At 42.3% G+C, this 27,648-nt stretch overlaps 2 protein-coding genes across 5 annotated transcripts; one reads left to right on the forward strand and one right to left on the reverse strand.

Annotated features, from left to right (window-relative positions):
• Positions 1-642: 642 nt before the first annotated feature.
• clcf1 (cardiotrophin-like cytokine factor 1) lies at positions 643-12,680 on the reverse strand. Its single transcript, XM_068591208.1, has 4 exons — positions 12,623-12,680; positions 4,156-4,310; positions 2,400-3,507; positions 643-2,312 (listed from the first exon to the last, which is right to left on the reverse strand). The coding sequence occupies exons 1-4, from the start codon at positions 12,639-12,641 to the stop codon at positions 2,176-2,178; spliced, it is 1,419 nt and encodes a 472-aa protein (XP_068447309.1). The 5' UTR covers positions 12,642-12,680; the 3' UTR covers positions 643-2,175.
• A 2,043-nt stretch (positions 12,681-14,723) lies between these two features.
• Positions 14,724-27,648, forward strand: ssrp1a (structure specific recognition protein 1a). 4 transcript variants are annotated; one of them, XM_068592640.1, is made up of 18 exons: positions 14,724-14,778; positions 15,673-15,749; positions 16,377-16,562; positions 18,965-19,070; positions 19,593-19,786; positions 19,899-19,999; positions 20,208-20,337; positions 20,456-20,559; positions 20,876-21,004; positions 21,086-21,307; positions 21,819-21,891; positions 23,266-23,398; positions 23,491-23,536; positions 23,632-23,767; positions 23,933-24,094; positions 24,349-24,476; positions 25,508-25,682; positions 27,096-27,648. In XM_068592640.1, the coding sequence occupies exons 2-18, from the start codon at positions 15,696-15,698 to the stop codon at positions 27,177-27,179; spliced, it is 2,163 nt and encodes a 720-aa protein (XP_068448741.1). In that variant the 5' UTR covers positions 14,724-14,778; positions 15,673-15,695; the 3' UTR covers positions 27,180-27,648. The 4 variants fall into 4 exon arrangements, with proteins under 4 accessions (XP_068448741.1, XP_068448766.1, XP_068448749.1 ...); XM_068592665.1 differs by having other exon boundaries at positions 27,105-27,648; XM_068592648.1 differs by lacking the exon at positions 14,724-14,778 and adding an exon at positions 15,162-15,271.

The raw sequence follows: 27,648 nt of genomic DNA on the forward strand, positions 1-27,648 counted from the left end.
AAAGAAAAAAAAGCAACAGGTGGAGAAGAGATAAAAGAATTGTTGTGTGGTAGACAAGAGCAACGACGATAAGAGGCCGAGGCAGTGACAGAGACAGGGAGTGCGGCGGCATTGAAACACGGACACAACAGGAGAGCCGAGCGGTTGGTGGGATTATGTGGGGGTGGGTTTGTACCTGCGCCTGTTTCATGTAAATCCCTCACTGTCACAGGGCAGAGATATGTTTTTTTTGGGGGAAAAGGAGCTTCGTGAGATAATGTGATGAGAAAAGAAAGCAAAGTGGGTGGAGGGATGATGCTGTGGGAGGTGGGAAGAGAGAGATGAAAGGAAAAATGAGAGATCGTAAATTTTAACCAGGACAGACAAATAAAAAGTCTCTCATACCCCGCCTCTCTTGCTTTACTTTTTGTCGTGAATGTGAGCCAGCCTTTGTTTCCCCGACCCCAAACTCCTCTCCCCTTGTGCCAATCACCCGAAACCAGCCCTATAAAACTGAAACCATTGCAAACAAAAATCCCATAAGCATTTGTTTTTTTTGTCTTCCCTCCCAATGGGCTCCCAAAAGACCAATAACACCACGCTCTGTACAAAAGCTAGTATTTATTCTCTCTTGAGTTACAATACAGTATATTCACACCGCGGAGAAAAATAAATAAACATCTTTTTCAATAAATATTATAGAGATATGATCCACAACGTTTAGCTACATCATCCAAGGCACATTGTAGAGACATAACAATGTATTTATTCTGGAAAAGAAATGAAGACATCTGTAAGTTGTCAAAGGTGAAAGTGTCTGATTTCATGTTTTAAAAGTCACAAAAGATTCACATCCATGTGTCCAATGTTTTGTATTGAGGAGTGTGAAGTTACTGAAAGGAAGAGTTCGACAATGTTTGCGTTCTTTCTAAGCGTTAGATGAGAATATGTATTTCCACTCTCATATCTGTTTTATGGATATGAATGGTAAATGTTAAATACACATAACAAAATGACTTCACAGAGGGAGTTACATGCTACAATCATCTGTCTAATACAAGTGTAAAATTAACAGACATGAGTAGATTTATGGTTTTATGTGCCGGATTGTTTCTTAGCTAAATACAATATGTTTCCAAGACTGCAACATGCCGATTTTACCCTTTCAAACAAAAAATATGTTACATATCAATAGTTAAGAGGTGCTGAAGGTGGGTTTCCAGTCTTTATATATTTTATTGTACAAACGTGAAAGTGGGACTCTCATTTTTCTGATATACATAAAGAATATATGTATATTTCCCAACATGTTAAACTATACTTATTTTACAGAAAATACAAAACGATGGTAACTTGCACACTGACTCAAAAGCAGCATAGAAGTGAATGGTTAGGGTGCCAAAAACCACAATAAGTGCGTGTGTGCGTGCTTGTGTGTGTGTGTGTGTGTGTGTGTGTGTGTGTGTGTGTGTGTGTGTGTGTGTATTAGTATGTGCGTGTGTTTGACCACCTCTCTGTCTGGACAGTATGTGTAGCGCTGTTGTAGAGTTACTGTAACTGACTTCTGATTACTCAGCAACACCCCTCTGCCCGTTATTTCCAGTGCTCATCTCCTGACTCACGCCTCCTCCCGTTTTCCTCTCCTTTCCTTGCCCCTTCTTCCCCTCCTCTTCATCCCTCTGGCCATTTCCTCCTCTCCTATTGTCTTTTACCCATTCAGAAGTTTTCTTCTTTTCAAGAACGTTTGCTGATTCACACATCTGGAGGTCACTGAATCGGTTTTCACTCAATGGCTGCACTGTTTGTCTCTCTGCCGGTCACTTGGCTTACCCCTGTGTGCAGTGTATGTGTGGGTGTGTGGGTGCTTGGTGTGTCTAACCACCTACAGTGGTATTTCTGTTGATCTATGAGCCGTGAAGTCCGGTAACTCAGCCCAGTCTCAGTGTGTCTCGCTCAATGAGCTGCTATGTGCATCAGGCGGGCGACAGTGCTGGTAATGTTTTGGCTTTATATTCCATTAATGCTTCTGGTGACCTGCCAAATCGTCCTTCATTCACTTATTCCAGTACGGTATGAATGAATGAGTTAAGAATGTGTTTTTGTGCTTTTGTCTGTTCAAGCTGTCAATTTGTTCCCACTCAGATTTTATGCAAATATTAGATTTTCCGATATACTGCACTTGTGTGTCTCAGGGTCTCAGCCTCTGAGTCTCTTCTTCAGGCGATTAAAGTCCTTTGCCGACCTCCACAGCCAACTCTGCAGCTCCCTTAATATCCAAAATCCCTCCACCTTCCTGGCAAAGTCATTCATTGTCGGCCTCACCGACAACAGCGAGGAGGAGGCAGAGGAGGCAGAGGAAAGGAGTGGATTTAGAGGAGGCGAAAGGAGGGAGGTGCCCCTTTGTAAAGACAGTGGAAGCGGCTGGGAGAGGAGGGTGTGCTCCTCCCCTGCTCCAAACTGGTAGAGTAAGGAAAGGGTGGACAGAGGAGGTGGGAGGGTGGGATTGAGGAGGGAGCGAGGAGGCCGACGCTGATGATGGAAAGTGGAGAAAGAAGCCTCCATGTATGTTTGCTTCTCCTCCTCCATCGTTAACCCTCTTTGTCCCTCCACAATAAATGTGTCTTCTTCTCTGAGTGTGTCAGTGTGATGTGAGTTCAGGTTGTAGCTGTATTGATTGTTGTGGGTTTGGATGTTTGGTAGTCCAAGGGAGCTGGAGCCGTCTGTGCCCGAGTACAACACTTCTACTTTGGGTTCAGGCTGACTCTCCTTCTCCTCTCCATCCTCGTTGATGCTCAATAATCTTCTCCTCCTCCATCCCTCCTCACCTACTTCTCGCTCCTCATCTTCGTCCTCCCCTACTCTCTCTTCTTCGCTGGCAGACCATTTCCCGCTCTCCGGCTCCTCCCTCCTCCCTCTTCTCCCTCTTTCTCCTCTTCCCTTCTCCGTCGATCCGCCACTCCCTCCTCCAGCTGCTGCCGTGTCCGCTCTCCTCCCCTCTCTCCCTCTCCTTTTTTCCACCAGGTCTACTCTGACGCCGTCCTCCCTCTCTCCTCTGACCACCGCCTTCCCGCTCCGCCTTTGGTTGTTACGCTGAGCGGGCTCGGTCCTGGCCCCGGCTCTGGACCTGTAAAGGCTGTGGCTCATGAGGGGAGCAGGTCGGTCGCTCCCGGCTCCCCTCACAGGGTACTGCAGCTCTCCAGCGATACTCCCCATGTTAGCAGATGGGGGAGGAAGTGTGTAACCGAGGGTGGTCATCAGTGCAGATATAGAGCCCAGCAGCCCATCGAGGCCTGTGCAAAAGTGCAGCAGGGAGGTCTTGAGGGAGGGGCACAGGGTGGAGCGGGCCAACTCCCTGACTGCTGCCAGCAGGACAGAGTAGGCCTTCTGGTTCTGGGCGAGGCGGGCTTGGTTCTCCAGGCCGTGCCACAGCTCCAGGCGGGTGGCGGCGCTGGGCAGCAACAGAGCGGTACTGTTGGGTCGAGGAGGGGAGAAGTCTTTCTCGTTGAATGGAGGGCCTAGGTAGGTCAGCTGGAGGAGATACACACAAAACAGATGAAAAGTTGAGACAGTTTAATGGATAATTCTGCTTTATTACGTTTTTCAAAAGTTTGGGCATTCATCAGAGTACTTTCAAGCTTCCTTGCTGCGGTGAATTAGCCCAGAAACACAATATCAGGCACTGTGTTAATGAGCCAACAGTTTAGTTAGATTATCTAAACAACTTTATTTGGGGGTTAAACTGAACGTGAGTGATTCTGTCATGTCTGCAATAATACATAAAGAAAAACTGTGGTAGGTCACGAACAGTTAATGAAACCAGGAAGTCAACTTCCAAACTGTGATGGATTTTTTCAACAATCACTTTTCAGTTTGTTTTTCTGTTCTCTTTGGAATTGGTTTGGCTAAGTCCAATATCAACTCTCTTTCAGCGCTGTTTTTGATCTCTACCATCTCCTGAGGACAACATGTGCCTCTTTCGCTGCTTAATGCTCCACTCTGTTCACCAGTTGGTGCTGAGCAGGTAGTGTACTGAGGGTTTTCAGAGGTTCCTCACTATAAACCGACATAAAGCAGAGAGGAGCTGCGGATTCAAGTGATAAATGATATAGATAGATTTTGAGCAGGTTTAATGGGAACTAAAAAATATATCTGAAACAGAAAGGTGTCACAACTCACATATATGTCTTTGATTTCCTTGAGCTGATACTCCAGGTATTTGGTCAGCTCGTACGTGCTTTCAATCGAACTCCTCTCGCTGGCCAGGTTGTGTGAAGAATCCAGAGCCGCCGCCATGACAGCAGCCAATAGCAAGATGAGCTGGTGTTGATGCACTGTGGAGAAATTAAAAATGATTAAAACTCAGACAGTATGAGATGTTTCTTTAAGCACACTGGTGTCGTGGGTGTCCAAGTGATAATTAGCACACACTGCAGAGGTATTTGGAATCATAACAAGAAGGTGAACTTTATCTCTGCCATTATTTTCTCAATATTCGGTGAGTTATATAACTGTTTGGTTTTTAATTAATATGATGATTTGAGAGCTCAACAGACAAAAATTACCTCTGGCTGTGTTTCCAAGCGTCGCTCCGGTCACCGCACCGTCACACTGTTCATAGGATTTCTTTTTTTTTTACTTTTATTTTTTTTTTACAATATTCTGGTTTATTTCTTTGTCTCTATGGCAATGGCCTCGTCTGTTTACATACTGCCAGGTCAGAGTCATCTGACACTGCCAATAAAGCTTTTTCCGTTTCCAATCTAATTTTAGAGGTTTCTGGCTGTCGGAGGTTTACTCTGGCTTCAAATAAAACCTCACTTAATAGCTGCAGACAGTCAGACAAATGGGTCCTATGTTCAATGCACCAGCCTGTCGGGCAAACAGGCGCTTTACCATGCACACACACACACACACACACACACACACACACACACACACACACACACACGTTCATTCCTAACTGATATGCCGACGACACAGACATGTGGCTTTCTTTACAATCACAAACATTAATGTGTTTGTATCAGTTGTGTGTTTGCTGTGGACTTCTTGTTTAGGTTCCAGAGTGTTTGTGTAGGTGTTTTATGTTACTGTGTGAGTGTTTGTGAGAATGTTTGTAGTGGTAATTTTATATGTGGATTTCACATTGCTGATAGTTTATACAATGATTATGTGTGTCTGTGTGTGCATGTGTGTCTGTGTGTGTGTGTGTGTGTGTGTGTGTGTGTGTGTGTGTGTGTGTGTGTGTGGGTGGGTGGGTGGGTGGGTGGGTGGGGGGGGGGTGAGGGGGTGCGGGAGGGGGGTTAGGAGGTTGCAACACTAGAAACCTTTTAGTGCCTCAGCTCTGATTTCAAACAGAGTAAATTGGAACTGAAAGGTGGTTTTCAGCATTAAGGGACCTCATGTACTTCCACTTATCGTTGTCCCCGGCTTGCTGTCTCTGCACGACTTTTCTTTCCCACTCTCTCTTTAACTTTCTAACTCTCTCTCTCTCTCTCTCTCTCTCTCTCTCTCTCTCTCTCTCTCTCAGCGCGTCTTCAGCCCTTCGAGTGCGACACACATTTCTTTCATTTGTCTCTGTTCTCCGTCAACCTTTCCATCCTCTCTGCACTCTGTCATCCTCCTGACACCCAGACGTATAGGCAGTCAGTTATGCTGTAATTATGGGCAAAACATGCTGCTGCTTAACAGGTGGGAAATAAGTATTGCACAATGTGTGTCAACTTTCTTTCTATCTCTCTGTCTCTCTCTGACTCACCTCGGGCCTCTCGTTGCTTCATCAATTTAATCCCTCCCTCCTCTCAAACTAGTCCCTGCACTCTTTCTATTCTTTGTCATCATACCTTTCTCCTCCCCACTTCTTTCTCCCGACACTTTTATCTCTTTTCCGCCTCTAGGAAAAATAACAGCAGCCAATTAACCCCGATTAGCTCTCCTACTCTCCCTCTATTGCACTTTTTTTCTTTTTCTTTCATCTATCCATCACGACGGGCCCCACAGGATGAAAATGAACTGGTTTAAACATTCTACACGTTTTCAGTGATTCTAGGAAAACAAATACTGACCTAAAACAGTCGACACCTTTTTCTTCTGAGTCAACCACTTACATCAGTATTCATGGGTTGGGTAGAAACCTCATGATAAATCTGTACTACTTAATACACAAATATGTGTAGTCTGCTGTGTTATAATCACAGTGAACGTTCCAAAATGTGTCACTGAAAACAATGTTGAATTTTTTTTTTAATGTTTTTGTCTTTTGTGCCTTTACCCGAACATGTAAAGTGATCGGAAAGAAAGCAAATCATTAGAATACAGTGACGTTAACCTCTTTGACTATATTGCGATTTGTAATGATGACATGGGAACAACGAGTAACTGTCATGACAATTTTAGCCTAACAAGCTCAAGCTTGCTGAAGTTGTACTCATCAATTGACTCAAAAGATTGAATGACAGATTGGGAAACTGGCAGTTTGAAATTAAAACAGGATTAGAAATGCTTGTCATTTGAGGGACACGGACAAAACTTCAGCAAACAACTGCTTGATTTAAAGGGGGAAAAGAAGTGTCTTATTCATGACTGGTACATCCTCCATTACCTGTTGACCCGGGTTCTTGGCTACATCAAAGCTTTCTCCCAGAATATGTCTGGTTGGATCCATGCAGCTCTCACATGCTCCCACACACACACCTTGAAATCAGTCTATAGGACAACCCCCGACAGCCAAGCCCTTTCTGATCTCCTCACCCTCAAAATCCTCATCACCTGTCAAAAGCAATAAGCGTCTTTCAGCGACGCCTGAACATTTGGAGCTCATCAAGCCATCTCCCCCATTAGCATCTAAACAGTCCGAGATCAACACGACATCTCTGAGTAAACAGCCCTGAAGCAAAAGGACACACACAAGCAACAAGGGTTGCATTCAGAAGGAATAAACAGGTATCAAAAAAAAGGAGCCTTGGACGCCGAAAGAAAATTCTCCCGAGCAAAAATCAACCCAAACTTTTCCAAACTGTTTCCTTTCGTGTGCAGCCACATGTTCAGAGATGATTGCCAGACGTGAAAACCTCTTGTTGTTGTGATTGAGTGCTGACATATTCTAAAAGCATCCTCCACTGTGGCTTAAAACAACCGCTCTTTTGTATCAGTAAACTGATAACTCAAACCCATAGGGCCAAGTTGTTGTTATATAGCATTACATTGAGCAATATACATTGTAGTCGGCATATAGCCAAACTTCAAGGGTAGCCCTGCAGGCGTGGAGCTGTGTACCTGGCAGTGAAAGCACACTCCGCAGGGTAGGGTTGAAACCAGAACATTCTCCGTGGGAGGATTGCATTACAGCAACAGGGGTTCCCTACAACGGCCGACCATGAACCGCCTCCGTGCACTTATGTGTGTGTGAAACGTATTTTGGCACACATACCCATTAGGGTTTCGCAAATTATGCACACACTGGGAAGCTCCATTATTCACAACAGATCATATTTTTAACTACGAGTTTGTTCGCTGGTTTTTAAAGTCAGCTCTGGCCCTCTGGAGTCTGGCTGCCATCTGCATTACAAAGCTCAACACGAGGTTTGGGCGCCAGAGCTTCTGAGCTCCTAATAGGTCAAAACTAAACATCAGCACTGGGTCAGGGTTCAGAGTTGAATTATAGGGTGCGAGGTTGCATTCAGGGCAAAAAGAGCCTTGTAACACTTGACATTTACACTCCAGACGGCGTTTGGGTATACCAGTGACCCAGAGTGTGAGGGCGTTGTGCTGCCTCCATCCAAGTGGACTAGTATTTCATCTTTTCCAACATGCACCACCACTTGAGGTTTCAAACAAGCGCTTAAACAGAATTTGGTATTGTGGGAAAACCATGTGCAAGTTAATCTCTCCAGTCTGGTCCAGGAAAAACTCGCTCCAGAGCCAAAAGAGGTTGCCCTTCATTGCTCTAACCACTTGAAAGAACTCTTAAACAGAAAGAAAACATCAGTATCATGTCGAAGATGTTAGAATCCAGTCCAAATTAGATATTTAATCGTTACGTTTTCCAGTGCAACAGTTCTTAGCATAACTACAGTTTATTGTTAAGCCATACTTTTGGTGAGCCGACATTGTTAGACGTTGACATGATTTAACATTAATCAAGCGATGCAGCCAGATTTTGGAACAAAATGTTGAAACTGCAGCGGGTTTTCCAGAACCAACACAACAAGCTGCAGGCTACATCCTCTCACTCCTCAGGATTTCTCTTCTACATCAGAGGACAATTTTAGACATTATTAGACAGAGAAGGGATGTATCCAGCCATGTTATATGCCATGTTGTGATTATGAAGACAGATTTGAATTTAATCTCACAGTCAGGAGACACATCTCTTTAGATTAAATTGAATTCAATCCGTTAATCAGATTAAATCAGATTCACGTGTAATGTTTTGTGTGTCTGGATGTGTTTTTCAATCCAGACTGGATGAAATCGGATTGTGATCTGATAATTGTTGCAAATCTGTTCAGTTCAGTTCATAAAAATGAGTTCATCTCCAAACTGCTACATGTTTAATAAATTGCTTTAGGCAAATTAATTTAGGCAATTAAATGATCTGGTTATCAGTGGGTGTGAATGTAATAAACTCAAGCTTTAACTACTCGCTTTTTCCAGAGGTTCAAGTTGTATTCCAGATTCTTCTTCAGTAGTGTCATGAACCAAAACTCTGCACTGACACCTGGCTACACCTGGACCATTTTCCAGACAGTGGGACATGGTTGAACGCGCCAAAGAAGGCCAGCAAGTGAACCTGATAGTCAATATAGTTTATCACAGATTTGTGTTCCCAAGATTGCTACTTTATTTTTTTTTAAAAATGTTTAATGTATGTGTCTTTCCGAGAATGTGCACCCGTCTTGCATATCTGTTGTCATGTAGTTTGTTTGTCAGAGACGGAGCCGGAGGATCATTGAGGCTCGTTGTGGCGTTGTTGACAGAAATACACATCGCAACCAAACTCTGAGGAACGGTTTGTCTCTTGCAGAGTTATTTAATTATTCTGTGTTACTGTACCCAGGGGCAAACATGCCTTCTGTCATAGCGCTTATTCTAAACATAAACACACCTGTGCCGAGAGCCAGGGACATAAAAACATCGGCATTCTGATGTGAGGGATGAGCGAAGTGGAAGTGGACAGAGACACGCGTTGCATGAGGGGGGGTGAGGGTGGTGGGTTTGACAGTCTGGGGTCAGGGTCGGTGTTTTGTCTGTGTACAGTTATAGGCCAGATTTATGTGCAGTCTGTACTCAATCAAATGTGCATTCCTTTACTAACTCAACACACACAGACGTGCACACACACTTGCATCCAGATTGTGCACTGGAGCTCCATGTATGCACAACCTTATCCTGAATAAATGCATATAAACACAGACATTTTCCAAACTCTTGCCCTATGAAATTCCTTTCTCTGGAGTTTATGCATACTGAATTTAAAATTGATCCTCGTGGCACCGGTCAGACACTGGGATAGCCAAACAACATCAATGATCCAAAAAACAAAGATGAAAGAAAACAATTAAAAAATGCAATAAAAATGTTGTTTATACCCAGAAACTCTCTGTGAAACTGTCTCTCACTGGTCATAAAATCAATGTCCTATGTTTACTTTCCCTTCTTACCCCGATGTCTGTCTCCCGCTTCACTTTATAAACTAATCCATCCATGTATATATATTTTTTAATCTGTGGATTCCAATCACTCCAAGCTTTATCGCCATGTTTGGTTTCAATTTTGTTGTCCCTGCATCCATCCCCCTCTCCCTCTAAATCTTCCTGAAACATCAAAAAAGTCTCCTTCCTTCTTAAAGTCTCCTTCCTTTCTTTCCTAATTACCGTTGCCCTCTTTTCGTTTCACTAATTGGCTGCACTCGTTCTCTCCATTTACATCTTTCACTCCCTCCTTCCCTTTTTTAGACCTTCGGTTTTTAATTTACAGCTTAAACCCCCCTCGTGTCCCCAGCTATTCCCTATATCTCTTTTCTCCAAAATAACACTAGAAAATAGAATCAGACAATATTGAATTTTGTTACACAGAAAGTAAAAAATTAACTAAGTTATTTACAGCTCTGAGGAATAATGAAACAATTAGTCAAATAATTGTCAGTCGAGAAAAAAAAAGAAAACTGCTATCCTGATAATAGAGTCGTCATTTAAGAATGTTTTTCAAGTAACATCTTGTCAAATAAGAGGATTGCTTCTTTGTCTAATTTGATGTTATACTGAACATATTTGAGTTTGGGACCTTTGGTGGACAAAACGGGATTTGAACTTCACATATTTTGGACATTCTCGACCAAATAACCGATTTGTCAACAAACATTTTACAAAATATTTGTAAAACTTTGTTGAATGTTTTATTTAATATTCATCACTTGTTTTACTTATCAATTTATTTAGGTGCCTCAATTATGGTACTTTATAAACTTAAACGTACTTTTAAACTTCCGAGGACAAACTTTAAATTACTTCAACCATGACCGACCGGTCATTCTTCGGGCACAATGAGTACTTTTAATGTTTTTTGGGTATTTAGCTGATTATACAGCAGGAATCAACGAGCAACTTGAGATTCATTTATGTTGTGGTATTCAGGATCTGAATCAGGAGATATTTGGGGGTCTTAAAGGATAGAGACAGCAGAGAGGTGGAGGAGGAAGAGAGGATTGAAAGGAAGGAGGGAGAGAAAAAGGAGTTGGTGGAGGGGAGAGGGAGAGTTTTCTGAAGCGAGGGGCCATGTTAATTTGGGAAAAATGTAAACAGCATGTGTAACTGTTCAAAGCGTGACCGACTCATTTTATATCAGTCCCCCCTACTCTCCTCTCTCTCTTTCCCTCTGGGTGCTTCTAACTTCTGTCAATCGAGAATCTGCACTGCATTAACCCCTCTACCACCAGTTCCTCTCTCCCTCTCTCTCTCTCTCTATTTACTTTTATCTGTCTCTACCTCTCTTTGCTCTCTCTCGCCCTAACACACACCCAGCCTCCACCCCCACCTCCACAAATCCTCCTGACATCCATATATATACCGTGAAGAATTGAGGATGGTGCTGAGCAAATCAAAAGATGTGAAAGGTTCACTTTTTCTTCTCTTTTCCACATCCCTTGCTCTATCTCTCTCTTCTTTCACTCTTCCTTTGTTTCCTCCTTCTGGCGGGTGTGTTTTAGCTCGCTATTCCAACACACACTAACGCTTTTATCTGAAACACACCGACACTAATTCAACCCTCCCAGCAATAACAGGCCTTGTCTGTGTGTGTGTGTGTGTGTGTGTGTGTGTGTGTGTGTGTGTGTGTGTGTGTGTGTGTGTGTGTGTGTGTCTGCATCGGTGTGTGTTAGAGATAGAAAAAGACAGAAAGGCTATGTGTATTTAAAAGAAGAAAAAACATGTGCAACTATGTGTGGGAACATGTTGTTTTGTGTGTCTACCTGGTGAGTTGTGTGTGTGTGTGTGTGTGTGTGTGTGTGTGTGTGTGTGTGTGTGTGTGTGTGTTAAAGGCAGAATGTTCTTCAACATCTGAGCTCTGAGTATCAGAGGGAGTAGCAGTTTGTTCTGTGCTCTTCCTGTGTACTGTCTATAGGTCACTTCATGTGAACCAGCCGGCCATCAGCAAATTCGGCCTCATGGTGTGACCATCTAGAGGAGAGCAAGGGGGGGGGAAGAGGAACTTGGTGATCTTCAGTTCAGCGCATCAGTTCAGCGCATCATTTCATCACGCAGCCATCCTTCTGTATTGTCTTTCTTTCACCTCCTGTTCCTTCCTTTCATAGACATGAAGCAGCAGCCGCTCCAGTCCCATGGGGAAAGTGTGTGTGTGTGTGTGTGCGTGTGTGCATGCATGCGTGCGTGCGTGTGTGTGTGTGCGCATTCACACCCTGACTAACGTGAATCATGTACTTTCTCATATCACTGACAGCTAACTAGACAGAGGCTTTAGCTGCCTCTGACCTCCTCAACCTCTGTCATTTTTTACTGTTTTACTGCCCCCCCCCTCTCTTTTTTTAACACACACTTTCTTTTAGTCCTTTTACTCATTTGTCTTTGTTGTCTGTTAATTTCACATTCCCCCTTCACATTTTTTGAAAGAATAAAACAGAATCCCTAAAACTAACAAAAGTTTTCTTCTGTGTTGAACAAGTCTGTTCATTAAAAAAATGTCTGTGTGGTTTGTTGATGAGCCCCAAACCCATCTGTTTCTTCATCATACATCTTTTAATGTAAATACATTATTTGCATTCATATTTCAACTAATTTGTTAAGTTAAAAACGATCATAAATACAATTATTTTCAAGATTTTTGAATTTCTGTATAACAAAAACAATTTGAATGGAATATAAGACCATTATTGTAATTAGATACCCACGCATATAGCCGCACAATGCGCAAATAATCCACACGATAGGATTATATCTAGGTGTGCAAAAATAGCAAGCACATAATTTTCTGGGTCCAGTTTTTTTCACAATTTACTAAATTAATTTTTAAAAAAAAACAATATTGACGAACGACAGGAAAATTGCTAAAAGTAATAAAATACCGTAATAATTAGATCAGGAAAGATGTCTGAGGTGTCTTCTTTTTCTTTTTTGATTGATGTACTTACCTCCGCAAAGCATTTTCATTTATCCCAATCCTTTTATTCCGTTTAGTTCGCTCTCACAAGTTCATCCAAGAGCTAAAATAACCCGATAATAATGTCTTCTTTCCTCTTGTAGATTAGTTCGCTGTTCTGAAACTTTTCATCAATTAAATCTGTTCTCCTTCCTCACGCAACTCTGGATGAGCTTCATTGGAAATGCAGGTGATGTCGATTAAATCTCATTGATCAGAGGATGAGGTTTCGACGTTGATGCTCCGCTGACTTTGGTGTGTGTGGTCTGTGTGACAGACTGAATGACGGTGGAGCCTTTATGTACCTCCGCCTCCTCCTCTTTTTTCTACCCCTTTTCTCCTTTCCACCCCCTCCTCCCCATCCCGTCTCTCATTCTGTCGTTATCCTCCTCCTCGGTGCTGGTGATTCACCGGGTTGACGCATCACCCGACTTGACAGAGCCGCTGAACCTCGGGACTTGTCACAACTCATATCTGTCTCTCTCCACTCGTCATCCTCTTGAACGCGATCTGACTGCGGCCGTTTGATCTGTAATCCGCTTCCCTTTAACAAGGTGCGAGTCTTGCTGGATCACATCTCTGCAGGCCAGGAGGACCTGGCAACCCCTCCGACCCTCAAATCATCCTGAAAATAAGGAATTACATGTTCTCTCTTAATCATCTAACCGTTTTCTCGCCCTTTTTAGAATCATCTATAATTGTATATATTTTTCCACAAGTAGTCGAACTTCATTATGCCATTTGTGAGCCTTTCTATGAATAAAATAAAAACAATAAACAATTAAGAATAATTATTTGTTTTGTCCTAGTCTTTACGCAAAAGAAGGCCAAATGTAATCTTTAAATAATGTATAGGCATGTGAATTAAAACTTTAAAATATAATGGAATATAAGGGGAAAAAGTTGTGGCAATTTACGGTTTAGAAATCGGGGTAAGATTTCATTGAGCAGTCAATAATGTGAATAGTTGTTGACACGAAGAATATAAGGACGGCAGGGCCTATAAATTTAGAGGCCTCTCATAAACTGTATTACGACACAAGTTATCAATGGAGCATTAAATACACTAGTCCCTATTTGGAAATATTACGTCTGCCTTTTCTGTCTGTTTATGAGAAATGGAGAGGATGAAGACAATCGTTCGTCTGCTCCACGGCGTTTCTATCTTCTCCCCACACTCCCCTACTTTTAGTATTTTATTGACACGTGGATTACGGCGATCTTCTCCTCTCACCTTCGGCTGTCACTCAGCAAACCAACAGCACTCACAGCGTGGCGCGCGCATGATTGTGTGCGTGCACGAGGGGAGAAATTTAAGTAGAAAGCTTCACTGGAGATGACAATTTGTCCTGGGTCCAAATTATTATTATTATTATTTTTCTGTAAACTGATTTTATTTGAAATGTTGTTTATAGATACACAATTAAATGTTACATTAGATTAGATTATAACTTGATATACTGCGGCCCTGATCATACAATGATTTCTTTAATTTATTATTAATGGGATATGGCCACGCGGTTTATTCCTGTCCAAAAGCCCAACAAAGTTAAAAGTCCAAAAGTCATGTTAATCAGGACACGAGTAGGCTATCTTTGAGTTGTATTAGATCCAGGGTCTTGCCGCAGTCATATCAAGTTTTGTCTGCAGTTTCAACATGTAAATAACTATTTAGACTGTGACTTAGTAAATTATGTTTTATCCACTTTTCAATCCAATAAACAATTGGAGTTATGCGACACTTGTAGTGGGGTACTGTGTTCTGTACGGTTGTATCATACACTTTTGACAATAATATAACATATAATGGAAGCGCAAACTATAAACTACTACTCTATACCAATATCAATAGATGTGTCGTGTGCCACCCAAAGGTGATGAGTGGGCACTGCAGTCTGCTCTGCAACAACTTCACGTCTTCAAACAGAAGTTGCCAGGAGCTACTCTATACTAAAATTACAATAAACACAGCTGCGGTGAAAACACGTCACAGTGTGGATGCTTTTAAATGTACGGTTTTAATGACAAAAAAGAAATTATTCACCAAACCGGAAGTACATACAAACCGCCCCAATTATTTCCGGTGACGTAGCACTAGCTCCCGGTGCTACACGCGGGAAACAGACGAAGCTGCTCATCACATTGGCAGTAAGACATGAAGTTTAAAATTGTATTTTATCGCTTGTTTAGGAACTCAGTTTGATGTATGTGTATGTAACAATGCACCATATTCCGCCCGCGTGCTTTACGTTGAGCTATTTTGTTCACAAAATGAACTGAATATCACTTGATTTCTTTTCACCGGCCTAGTTTTAGTTTGAGCGCTCCATTTGATGCACGTCTTGTCTCCAGTGGGGCGGTGCATGTAGTCAGTGTCGCATATTACTCTGCTTGAGGAGTTGGTCGAACTCAGCGCCACAACGTACGACAAAACAAGCACACCGTGTGCATTTCAAGTTAGCTTAGCTATTGTTACGCAGCATGGACGTTACTTAAGTTACTGTTTTTATTCAGTAACTGCTGGACCAGACGGCTAGACCTATCGATTACTGATCGATTGGCGTCAGAAGGAAATATCAATCGAAATGTGCGCACGCTGGATCTCACAGCTCGCTCACAGCCAGCGGAACTGAGAGCTGAAGTTAGCTCACAACACTAACCCGTGCTCACAACACTAACCCGTGCTTAGTAACGTTAGCGAGCGTCGGTCAAACATGCATTTGTGAATACAAAGCTAAAGTTAACGGAAGTAACCACAACACGGTGTAGTGGAGACACCATCACATCGAGGCTCCTGTCTCTCTTCAGTGCGACTCGGTGCTTAGCCTCCAATTATCATCCTCGTTTCATCAATTAAGAAACTCAAACTCCTCATTTTACAAACTCGAAGGCAGAGGTTCTCACCTTTTTTCATTGATGTACCCTCAGACCATTGCAAATCATTTTGTCTTGCATACCTCCATTTGATAACTGAAGAGTACAGTGCTTGATACATCAGCCATGTGGATGTTTGCTCCTGTGTAATTCTTCTTCTCTCTGTAGAGGACTTGTCGCCTGTAGCTGAGATGGGAGACACGCTGGAGTTCAACGACATTTACCAGGAGGTCAAAGGCTCCTGGGTTAGTATCCTCATCAACCATCTCTTCTCTCAAAATAAGTGCACAGGAACCTTTCACAATATTACTAAGAAACAGACTGATATACACTCATAACACGTTGAGCCACATCCGTCAGGCTTCCCCAATTATCATTAAAGCGAGCCCTCGAAACACACCTCTTCAAACTCCCCTTCACCTCCGAATCTCTGTTTCCTACCCATCACCTGCTAACTCCTGTTCCCTACCCTTCACCTGGTAACCCCTGCTCCAACATTTTTCTGATTGTTTGCTTCATTGTCTTTCTATTTTTAGTTTTCTTCCGTTTGTCTCTGTCTTATGTTAAACAGAGACACACTTTGAAAAGTGCTATATCAAATTAAGGTTAAAAAGAGAATATTTTTAATGTAGAAGACTTAGAAAGGCAGAAAATGTTCACATCTGAAAAATTGGAATTTCTTTCATTTTTGCTTGGAAAGACAAACAACTTGACCGTGACTCTGTTGTCAAAATGGGCTGATTACATTTTTGTCAGTTGATTGTTCATTGTACAACTAAAAAGAGTGATTAAACTCTTTCTTGAGGCTTTAAGTCCCAACATTTTAACACAAGTCCTGTGTCTGTTTGTACCTGCTCCCTTTGTCGCTGCAGAATGATGGGCGGCTGCGTTTTGGCAAACAAACTGTGGTTTATAAGAGCAGTAAGACGGGGAAGGTGGACAGCATCCAGGCTGGTGAGCTCAACCTGGCCCAGTGGAGGCGAGTGTGTTTAGGTCACGGCATCAAGCTGGGCACCAACTCAGGACATGTCTACAAATATGACGGCTTCAGGGACACGGTGAGTGTATTTTTAATAAAGCTGTGGTCTTACAGTTTTTGAGGTTTATTAAGCAGATCAGGTTCTCAAAGCTTGTCATCATTTTTCCCATTAGGATCATTGAACAGACTCTAAATCTTTCTTCCTGGTTGTATTTTTCTGTTTCTGGGAAGTAATTGTTACCTTACTCAGAGGTGAACAAGCTAACAGTGGAATATTACAGACTAGCACACACACTCTGCTGGTTTTCAGCGTTGTGTTTATGACAAGAGATGTAACACGAGCAAGGGGGCCCAGGAAACATTTTCCATCTCGTTCTGACATTGCCTTGATAAAAACGCTACCATCTTGCACAAAAAGCCAACACTTGGAGTGTGGCTTGTTATCAAAAGTATGTGAATGAGTCGACTCTTCTCTCCAAAGCTCCTAATGGGATTAATGAGGGAAACCAGCGCTAGCATGTGTGTTCCATAAACAGTGTAATCATCGACTCATGTGAGTCAGTGTTTATATCAATCCACTGAAACAATTTGGCTCTGAAGACAGACAAGAAAAAAAATTGTGGTCGCATTTGTTTTTATCACCCTATTTTTTTTTTTAAATTCCTTTCCCCCCGCTGCTCTGAGTGTATGGGGAATGTCAGCACGCAAGTATAAAATTGGGACGGAGGAATGGGTATAACCTGGATTCTGTGGCTGCGAGCGCTGGCGTCTCCTGGGGTTAATCAGCATAGTTTTTTTGGTAGATGGATCTTCTCGTCCCGAAGCACTTGGCATGATGTCATTGTTTATTATCCCACAGTCAATGTCGGTAATCGGGAGTTGGCAGGAGGTTTAGCTGCTGGCGAGCCATACAGGAGCTTTGATGCATCTGTCCTTCTGAAGTGTCCTTGAGCAAGACAACCAATCTCTCTAAGAGAGGCGGTTATGTAGCTGACCTGTAATTGTCTATTTGAGGGTCAGAGGCTGTAATAGCAGTTTGTTTCCCTTCTATGTTTATTGACCAGAGAAATCATTGTTTACATTAAGAGTGTGAAATTGAATGTCCTCAGCTGCATGCTATGGTTGCATCTGGATATTGAACCCTATCAAAGGTAAATAATACAAATAATAATTTCCAGGTTGTCCAGAACTGGTAATGCAACCTCAATATTTTTTGGGTTACTAAAAATACAATTCTGAAAAAAGGTTGGTTTCAAAAGCCATGTTGGATTTATAGCCTTTATTTATTCAGTTACTGATAGTTTTCCTGTTTTAAAGCAGGAATCTTTGCTGGCTTCTGACTATTTAGGTAAAGCTATTGAACAGGCACTTTGCTTGTACACAACCTTTCCTTAATTGTCTTTTTCTCACAAAACAATCAAAGAACCAATAGGACTATTGAAAAACATACTGGTATCCATAACATCCTCGCGTTACCTATCCCTTCTGACGTGGCTTGCTGTATTATCAGAATTTGATCTGTTGGTTCCCAAAGAAATAATTTAATGCCATCCTTTTGTGTGGAGACACAACAGCAGGAAGTTGGCCAGCTCTATTGGTCCGAAAATGTGGATGTTTTTAAAGAAGTGTGTGTGTATGTGTGTTTGTGTGTGTGTGTGGTGGGGGGTCTGTGTTTATTATGATTAAATGAGCAGAGCAACAACAAATCTGCCAAAACTGTAATGAGGAGTAGAGAAACACTCAACAGCAGGCCTGATGAGGACACTGGGAATGAACACACACATCGACAAAAACAGGCCACCTCTGCACAAACTCTTGACTTTCTTTTTCTTTTTTAGTATGCGTTTACACATCTGCTCACACATGCTCTCGTATCCAAACGATGCCTTAATCCTGGCTAACGAACACACTGATGAATGCACACACACACACTCACACACATGCTCTCTCTGGTCTCTAATTGGCTCTAATAACCTTATGGACAGGCAGATATCCAGGTGCGTAAACTCTGTTTCCCACAGAGTCTCTACCCTGGCCTGCTCACTCGCACACCACAATCACTTCCACATGTGTGTGTACAGCTAGGACAGTGCCTGTGTGTGCGTGATTGAGCATGTGTTTGTCGCTGTGTGTGACTGTGTGTCTCCTTTCTAGTTGTAAGCGAGCCTGCAAGATAAATAAACAGGCTGATTGTCAGCGGCAGTGTGGAGGGGAGGAGGACACGGAGGGCAGATGGATTACCTTCACCTCTAGTGTTCCCAAGAGGCCTCAGCGGCGGGCGTGGTTAAAATTGCTCCGTGATTAATTAACCCTCCATCCCCTCACCCTTTTTGGAGGATATTTTTCTAAGAATTTATCCATGCCGCAAAAGTGTGTTGCTGCCTGACTAACACTGTCCTTTTCGTGTATTTACCCCTCTTTTATTCATGTCCTCTCCTTTTAAACTTCGTCTCGTGCCCCTTCTTACCTTCTGTCTATCAGGACTTTGAGAAGATCTCTGAGTTTTTCAAGGCTAACTACAAAGTGGAGCTGACAGAGAAGGACTTGTGTGTGAAGGGATGGAACTGGGGAACAGCCAAGTTCTCAGGTATAAAAAAAAAACAAGACACTTGCAATAACCAAATTGTCCTCACCAGTTGGCTACTGAGGGATTAGTGTTGGCACATGGTCACTGAAGTAATGTATACTAGATTATTTTCATTATCGATTAGTCTGCAGATTACTTAATTTATTTTTTTCCTCCATACAATGTAAGAAAATGATGAAATATGCAATCATTTGAGAAACAGCAAATGTTTTTCATTTTTGCTGAAATTTGATGATAATTGTTAATTGGCTCGTTTCAGCTCTAATAGATATGCTGTTTGAAGAATGAAGAGCAGGATTCAAAGTGCCAGCGACAGTGTCAATTCTTATTCTCCAAGATTCAAAATATAATTTTACCCTACTGCTCTGTAACGAACATATTTAAAAACGTGCTGAGAACCCTGATTATGCTTGATAGTTTTTTCAATAAAAAGCTCTATAATGACAGCGCCTGAGTGAAATAGATTTGAAAAATAAGCTGCCACTGACATTTGTTTCTCTCCCTCCTCCACCACCACCGCAGGACCACTGTTATCATTTGAAGTAAATGACAGTACAGCTTTCGAAGTCCCACTGTCAAACGTGTCCCAATGCGCTACGGGGAAGAACGAAGTCACTCTGGAGTTTCACCAGAACGACGACACCGACGTTTCACTCATGGAGGTCCGCTTCTACGTCCCTCCCAGCCAGGCCGATGAAAGACAAGACCCTGTGGAGGTGAGGAACGATGGGCTTCTTCCTTTCTATACTGCTAGCTCTCTCCCTGTGAAGTGCCAAAAAAAAAAAAAAAAGTAAATCTACTTTGATAATAGTGCGTGTTTTCCTGCAGGCGTTTGCAGATAATGTGTTGTCGAAGGCTGATGTGATCCAGGCCACAGGAGACGCTGTGTGTATCTTCAAAGAGCTGCAGTGTCTTACACCCAGAGGAAGGTAGATAATCAACACAATGTTTATTTTATCCCATCAATTGAAAACCAAATCTTAAAAACAAAACCATTGGTAGTGTTGGCTTGGGAAGCCACTCTGGTTAGATGTTCAAACATGACCCGGTTGGTCATACAGTGATTTTGTTTACGCCATTCACCATAGTTAAGACTATAACAAGAGTTCAATCTCATTTCTCTTTTTCCACACTCAGGTACGACATCCGTATTTACCCGACTTTCCTTCACCTCCATGGTAAGACCTTTGACTACAAGATTCCCTACACCACCGTCCTCCGTCTATTCCTGCTGCCGCACAAGGATCAGAGGCAGATGTTCTTTGTGGTAAGTGGACGTTTGTCCCTTTTTTTTATCAGACACTCCAAACCAGCATTTTTATGTTGCTGGTACTCTCGATCTTTCGCAAACTCTTTCTCCCCGTTTGTCATTGTTTTGTTGTTAGATAAGTCTGGATCCTCCCATCAAGCAAGGTCAGACGCGTTATCACTTTCTCATCCTGCTTTTCTCCAAAGAAGAGGACCTCAGCCTCACCCTCAACATGAGCGAGTAAGTGACAGTAAATGACGCCATTTTTCGGAACAAAAAGCAACGTGTCACCATGTGGAATATGAGCCATAGACGTGTTGGGAAGTTTGTATTAAAGACCTGTTAACACTCTCTTATGCTAACAGCTCAATAATAAGATGAGCTCCCTTTTTGATGTATCCACTAGGGGGAAGCAAAGGTTTGGAGGAGCAGTTTAAATACATTTACAGTAGCAACAGCTACTACTTATGTGCATTGTTGCTTACAATCACTACAAAGCTGTGTTAAGTATTTTCATTCCGCAATAGTAAATCTGTCCTTTCCTCTGTCTTCAAAGGGAGGACGTGGAGCGCCGTTTTGAGGGCAAACTCAGTAAAAACATGTCTGGGTCTCTGTATGAGATGGTCAGCAGGGTGATGAAGGCCCTGGTCAACCGCAAGATCACTGTGCCCGGAAACTTCCAGGGGTAAGCACACTGGATGCATTCGGAACACAATTTCTTCTATGTATAAGTAAATCCAGTTAAACATGCCTAACTCTCCCATAGTCACTCTGGGGCTCAGTGCATTACCTGCTCCTACAAGGCGTCCTCAGGCCTCCTGTACCCTCTGGAGAGGGGCTTCATTTATGTTCACAAGCCCCCTGTGCATCTGCGCTTCGAGGAGATCTCTTGCGTCAACTTCGCCCGAGGCACCACCACAACGCGATCCTTTGATTTTGAGATCGAGACCAAGCAGGGAAATCAATTCACCTTCAGCAGCATTGAGAGGTGAGAACTCCTTCTCTCAGTCCTTTCCCATACAGAGAGCGAGAGTTTGTATGAGCGGCGTGAACGTTTTGGCAGCAAAAAAATGTGTGCTGATTCTGGATGTAAACCTGACTCTAGTGCTAAAATCCCTCTAGATATTATTGTATTTTTCACTAACGCTGTTTTAGCCACCGCCTGTTACAAGCTATCAAGCCTTGTGGAAAAAATAAAAAATGACACAGAAAACTACCACCATTTTGATACGTCTGCTAAAACAGGATGCAGTCTCCCCCTCAAAGACAAATGCGTCTGGCTGAATCTGTCCAATATTTCCTCAAAATATTTAGTTTTTTAATGGGGAAAGCCATGTTAAACAAAATGGTAATAGCTTTATTTAAAAATGTGTCTGTGGAAACTTTAAAGTTGAATCCATTGTTATTGAGAAAAGACAACATATTGAAATGTAGATTTTACATCATATCATCCAGTTTCAATCCATTTCGTAAATTAAAAACTTTCTCTTTCCCTTCAGAGAAGAGTACGGAAAACTGTTTGACTTTGTTAACGCCAAGAAGCTCAACATCAAGAACAGAGGGTTTAAAGAGGTAAACTCATTTGTCATTTCAACTTCTCTCAATTTGTGAACAGAGACATTACATGACTTTTGTTGGACTTCCATCCCAAATATTGATGCTTGTTGCCCTTCTCCTGTGTGTCTGTCCTTGTATCCCTGTAGAAGAAGGTGGGTATGGTCATGGGCGTCATGTGTGAACTAGACACTTGATTTTTATCGGTGTGATTTCTGCTTGCATGGCGTGTGTATGTTACTGAGGATCGTTTCCTAAAATCTTGCTTTTGGTTGAAGATTACCAATACGATTAAGTGATTTATGACTAATCATGGGGGTGAAGTGCGTGTGCGTGCGTGCGTGTGTGTGTGCGTGCGTGCAGAGTTGTTTGCATCGTGCTGACTAATGTGTGGCCCGGGGGGTTTTGGTGTGCTTTAACACTCGACACAGCTGTCGGCATGACCACTGCTTAACATAGGCAGTGCTGATTGCATTAATGCTGTCAGCACATATACAAGTTTCTGGTCCGGCTGACAACGCTGTTTCTCTGGGCCATCTGTTGCCATGGTGACGGGGTCAGTCGAGAAGGTTAATGAAAACAAATGGGCCTGCTCCCCGTGTCCTGTTGGTGTTTTAATAAGAGGCTCCTTGATGCATTGAGATGGGAAAGACCACGTGGGAGGAGAAGAAACCAGTTTGGTCGAAGATACGGTTACAACACAATGCTGTCTGTGGGGGGGTTCTTCCTTTGAGTGACATCTTTTGTTAAAGAAACTTGGCACAAATACAGAAGAACGGGAAATTCACAGACTACATTTTTCTAAGTAAAAATCTCACCTGCTCATTAACATCAGATGTCATTCATCAGATAGCTATTTGTAATTTCCTACAAGGTTGCACAGTTAAGAGAGTTTACTGAATCTGACTTGGAACAGTCCCATGAGCGAGCAACACGGAGAACAGTAAGAGATATTCTGTAGGTTCAGAATATAATAATGGTCTTTGAAATGTTTTTGAGGCTTGAAATTCATGAAGCATGGTGTTTCATATTATCGATCTGTCAATGAATCATTTAGTCAATCAAAAGGTAACTACACTACAATATTGGTAATTTATAATTGTTTAAGTCCAATATTAAGTAAAAATCCCAAATAATTGCCACTTTTCAAGTCTGTGTTTTTGGATTTCTGTAAATTGAATATTGTTTTTGTCCTGTTAATTGTACAAAACAATTGCGATTAGCATTTTTCAGTACCTTTCTAAATCTCATTGACTAAATGATCAATAATGACCAAATAATCAACTATGAAAGTATTTTAATTCCAGCTCTGAAACTCTCCAATGCCTAATGCTGTATTGTGGTTACTGTTGGGTTTGTGTCTTGTTTCTGACAATGCAGTTTACTTTTTAGGGCATGAAGGGTAAAATTGACGAGTACAGTGACTCGGACGAGGACCAGCATGACGCCTACCTGGAGAGGATGAAAGCTGAGGGCAAGATCAGAGAGGAGGGCAACGACACCGACGAATCAGACGGCGAAAGCGGTGAGCAACAGTTCTGCATGCCGGAAGTAAGCAATACATGTTGTGTTCGGACGAGCAGCAGGTTTGAATTCCGGTCTTGTTTCACTCTTTAGATGAGTCATTTAACCCCGGAGAAGAAGATGATGACATTGCAGAAGAGTAAGTGACTTATTGTTTTGTGTCTGTCCACCCCTTTTTATTCTTTTATTCTTCAAACAGCTGACTTTCCTGTTCTGTTTCTTCACCTACGTCAGGTACGACAGCAATGCGTCAGCGAGCGACAGCAGTGACGACGGGGACGGTAGCGGCGCTGACGAGGGCTTGAAGGAGAAGAAGGTCAAGAAACCCAAAGTGGTCAAGGAGAAAAAAGAAAGGAAACCACGTAAACAGGTAAAAGAGCCGTGTGGCCAGAGAACACGTGAGGAGTATTTAGTTGTTTGATTAAAAAATCAAAAATAGCAGCAATTTATTTTTCCCAGTTCTCGTGTTGCAAACTAGTGCACAGTTTGAGTTATTGAATAATTTAAAATCCCTTCCTTTCTTTAATCTGAGTAGAAGAAGCCGAGAGAAGGACCCAAGAGGCCGATGAGCGCCTACATGCTGTGGCTTAATGCCAGCCGCGAGCGCATCAAGTCTGAGAATCCCGGCATCTCCATCACAGAGATTTCCAAGAAGGCCGGAGAGATGTGGAGACAACTGGGCAAAGACGAGAAGGAGGTGAGGCAGGAGAATGAGGAGGAGAGATGATTTGGATTGCGTTTACTCCATTGCTCTTGCAACACTGGATAATGAATGATAATGAATGTTTGTGAATGATATAGAACTGTTTTCTAGTACGATATCTCAAAGAACTAAAGCCAGATCTGCAAATCTGTGCCATAGCACTTGTGCTGCGGAGAAAAGAGTCTCAACAAATCCAGTGTTACGTTCTTCAATCCTCTTTACTTTTCCCGCTTCTCTATTTCCCTCAGGAGTGGGACACCAAGGCAGCAGAGGCGAGGAGGCAGTATGACAAAGCAAAGAAAGAGTACACAGAGAGCGTCGGCGAAGGCGGTGCTGATGGTGGCGGGAGTGGAGGAGCAACATCCAGTTCCAAAAAGTAAGGCTTACAACACAGAAACTCATGTTTTTTTCCCTTGAAACAATCAGTCTAATACAGAGGCAGCCAACATGATGCCCGCGGGCACCTGGTCGCCTGCAGGGACCAAGTGAGTCCGCCTGCAATGCATGTTCTAAAAATAGAATACATTTTTAGCTTTGTCAAAAAAAAAAATGTTTTCTGTACATATGAACTCTGATCATTTCTGAAGTCAATGTTGTGCGTATGTCAAACCTGCAGTGACAAAGCCTGCACACTTTGTGGTTGTCATTAAAATACATGAACACCATTTTCCCTTCAAGTCAGTATTCCTCAAACTGGGGCGGTATTTATTTATTGGGCACCCGCAAGAGGAAATGCTGATTTTAAATGTTTACCGTACGCCTTCAATTGGTTACGTTTGCGCATGCGCAACTCGCTGATTCTTGGCACTTTGCCAAAAGCCGATCTTTATGAGATGTTCGTGGGGTCGTCTTTTCTGCTGTTGCGTCTCTCAACATTGAGCAAGAATTGGGACGGACCGTATCAAATATACAACCCTGTTTTCAAAAGATTTGAAATGGAAAGCGGCTCCTGCAGCCACTAATACTGATACAACAGGATGCCTCGCACATCTGCACTGATTCTTTTTTATTTTGCAAAAAAGGAGCTTATTGTTTTCCACAATAAGCTATTTAGCAGTAAGTAAAGAAGTAAACAAGTAACTTATTTTTTGCACTGAACAAACAAACATGTTTTTTGCCCTACCTTCATTGTTTTGGAATAACTACAACTACATTGTTTTGAAATACAACTTCATTGTAATAACTATTGTGAGGAATAATTTATATTTGTATTTGATCAGACAGTCACTTCACATATATTACTCTTATTAAACGGTGAACTGTGCAACTTTGTTGTTCAGGAAGTTTGTATCGTTAATAACCCTTTGTATTTTTTGTACCCATAAAGTAGCGCTAGGTTTTGAAAAGGTTGGTGACCTCTGGTGTAATATATATGGAACTCATTTCTCACCACCCTTCACCCGTTAGGGAGAGTAAAAAATCTGGAGGTAAGAAGGAGGAGAAGAAGAGGAAGTCTGCGGGAGGAGACAAGGACAAGGAGCGGGGAGGAGGCAACGACAGCTTCAAGAGTCGAGAGTTCATAGAGACGAGCGAGGACAGTTCGTCGGACACTGACCGCAAGAGCAAGTCCAAGAGGAAGAAGGTAAATTAATAACGGACGTAATGACCAGCCGGGCTGCGTCCATCTTCTGTGCGGTACTCTCGGTTCACCATAACATTCAGACATTCAGGCTGTCGTGAGTCAATCTCTGGTTATGTCATATACATTTAATTAATGATAGATACTTTTGGTATCCATCATTATGGTATAAATATTGTTTTCAAACACTTGGAAGTTTGCATTGCAGATCAATGCAGAGATTGTATTTGTTTTGACTATTTGGAGTGAATCTGGCCGTCCGAATCAACTAATGGGAGGAGGAGAGAGGACTTTTAATTTAATAAAAAAAAGCTAGCTGGCATATCTGAGACACAGATACCGATGTATATCTGTGTTAAACTGATAGTCCAGCTCGAGCCGGCAACTTAAGTTAGCTAGATAAGCTTGCCACTCCCCTGAAAAAAATGGCAGCGCCATTTCTCAGAGATCCCATTGATGGAGCGATATTAGTTTGATTAGTTTTATAGGGAGAGAGATCTTCGAGACTGCCAAAATCCTCTAACATCATGACTTCCTGTACGAGCGCTATTGATTCTTCCGACAAGGAATCATTTATTTACGAGACCTTCTGGAGCCGTACATTACACGCCACACGGCACAGCCGAGCATCGAGAGCATCTAACAGAGTGGATCACCGGGTGGATCACCGAGTGGATCACAGCCATGCACTTTTTTTTTTTGAGTGGTACATTTTTGTACAGTGTCAGCGATGCAGAGAACATCGGGGGAGTCGCTGCATGCCGTGTTGTGTTCGTAAAGTTCATTTGGTGCTTAAGAAACTTCTGGATGTGTGCATTACATTCCCAAGCCTCCTCCCAGTACAGCCCACCTCTCCAGAGGAGCTGCCCTAAGCTATGCCCTCCATTGTGGGCAAGAATAATTGTGCTGGAGTGCCAGCTCCTCCGCAGGAGTAAAATCTGGAGTCTTAGTTCCTACCTCCGTCTCGACTACATCAGCCCTCTTTTTTTGTTTGCTAAAATATGAAGGATAGGACACTGAACAGCTGTTCAATACATTTCCATGGCACATTGTATGACTCACCATTCTGAATAATGTTTTTGTGTTTAGTTTTTACTCGCTCCCATGTCGTCTTGATGGCTTTTGAGAAACCGAGATTGGGTTCATTTAAGCTGGCTAATTGGACATTTGATCGACTTAGTTGAGCCATGTACGAGGAACGGAGCCCTGGTGCAGCCGTGTAAAACGTACGCCTTCCTGTTGTCGAGCAATTCTGAGATCAGGGAAATATTTTTCATAACATTGAAAATGGAGAAGCAAGACCAAAAAGTGAACGTTTGGTATTTTGATTTCATCTGTTGGAATAAAAACATTTTGTATTTTTTCCTTATTACACATGTATACTTAACTCTTGTTTTTTGTATATTCTTTAACCAGAAATCGGAGAAATCGGAGAAATCGGAGGAAGAGGAGGAAGAGGCTGAGTCCACACCTGCCAGCTCAGAGGAAGAGTCTGACTAAACAAACATTCATCCTTCCAAAACAAACCAAGGACCAGGCATTGATATGCTCCATATTGATCTCACACAAATGGACTGACAGACAAATCAACAGACTTGAGTTGTATTTTTTTTCTACTACATTTTTTGCTTTAAGAGTACAAACACGCCTTGTGACTCCAAAAGCTTGTGTAATATTTGATATTCTAACTGGTTTTCATTGACAGCTTTGTGAAATTGTGGTATACTGGTGTACCACTACCCAGAATTTCTCTCCATCTCCCCAGCAGGGATGGCTGTAGTTTGGTAGTACTGAGGAGTATAGGAGTTATTAGTTGATTCAATGTTGATAACACAGCGCGGAGCAGATGTGCTGCGGTTTTGTTCTTCCTGTGTAGAGCATTCAAAACCGCAGTTGAGTGTTTGTTTGTATTTTGCCATGTTATCTTTTCAGGCTTGAATTAATAAATGATTCTTTTTTAATAAAGGCA

Source organism: Clinocottus analis, unplaced genomic scaffold (assembly GCF_023055335.1).
Source record: "Clinocottus analis isolate CAN_PGR_092001 unplaced genomic scaffold, fCliAna1.0.p SCAF_10, whole genome shotgun sequence".
NCBI lineage: Eukaryota > Metazoa > Chordata > Actinopteri > Perciformes > Cottidae > Clinocottus > Clinocottus analis.

Coding starts and splice junctions, on each gene's coding strand:
- clcf1 (XM_068591208.1), bottom strand. Junction 3,508..4,155: donor AGGAAATCAAAGACATATAT/GTGAGTTGTGAC, acceptor TATCTCCTCCAG/CTGACCTACCTAGGCCCTCC. Junction 2,313..2,399: donor GCACACCCTCCTCTCCCAGC/CGCTTCCACTGT, acceptor CTGCCTCCTCCT/CGCTGTTGTCGGTGAGGCCG.
- ssrp1a (XM_068592640.1), top strand. CDS start 15,696: ATGGGAGACACGCTGGAGTTCAACGACATTTACCAGGAGGTCAAAGGC. Junction 21,005..21,085: donor GTGCCCGGAAACTTCCAGGG/GTAAGCACACTG, acceptor ACTCTCCCATAG/TCACTCTGGGGCTCAGTGCA. Junction 23,399..23,490: donor CGAATCAGACGGCGAAAGCG/GTGAGCAACAGT, acceptor TTCACTCTTTAG/ATGAGTCATTTAACCCCGGA.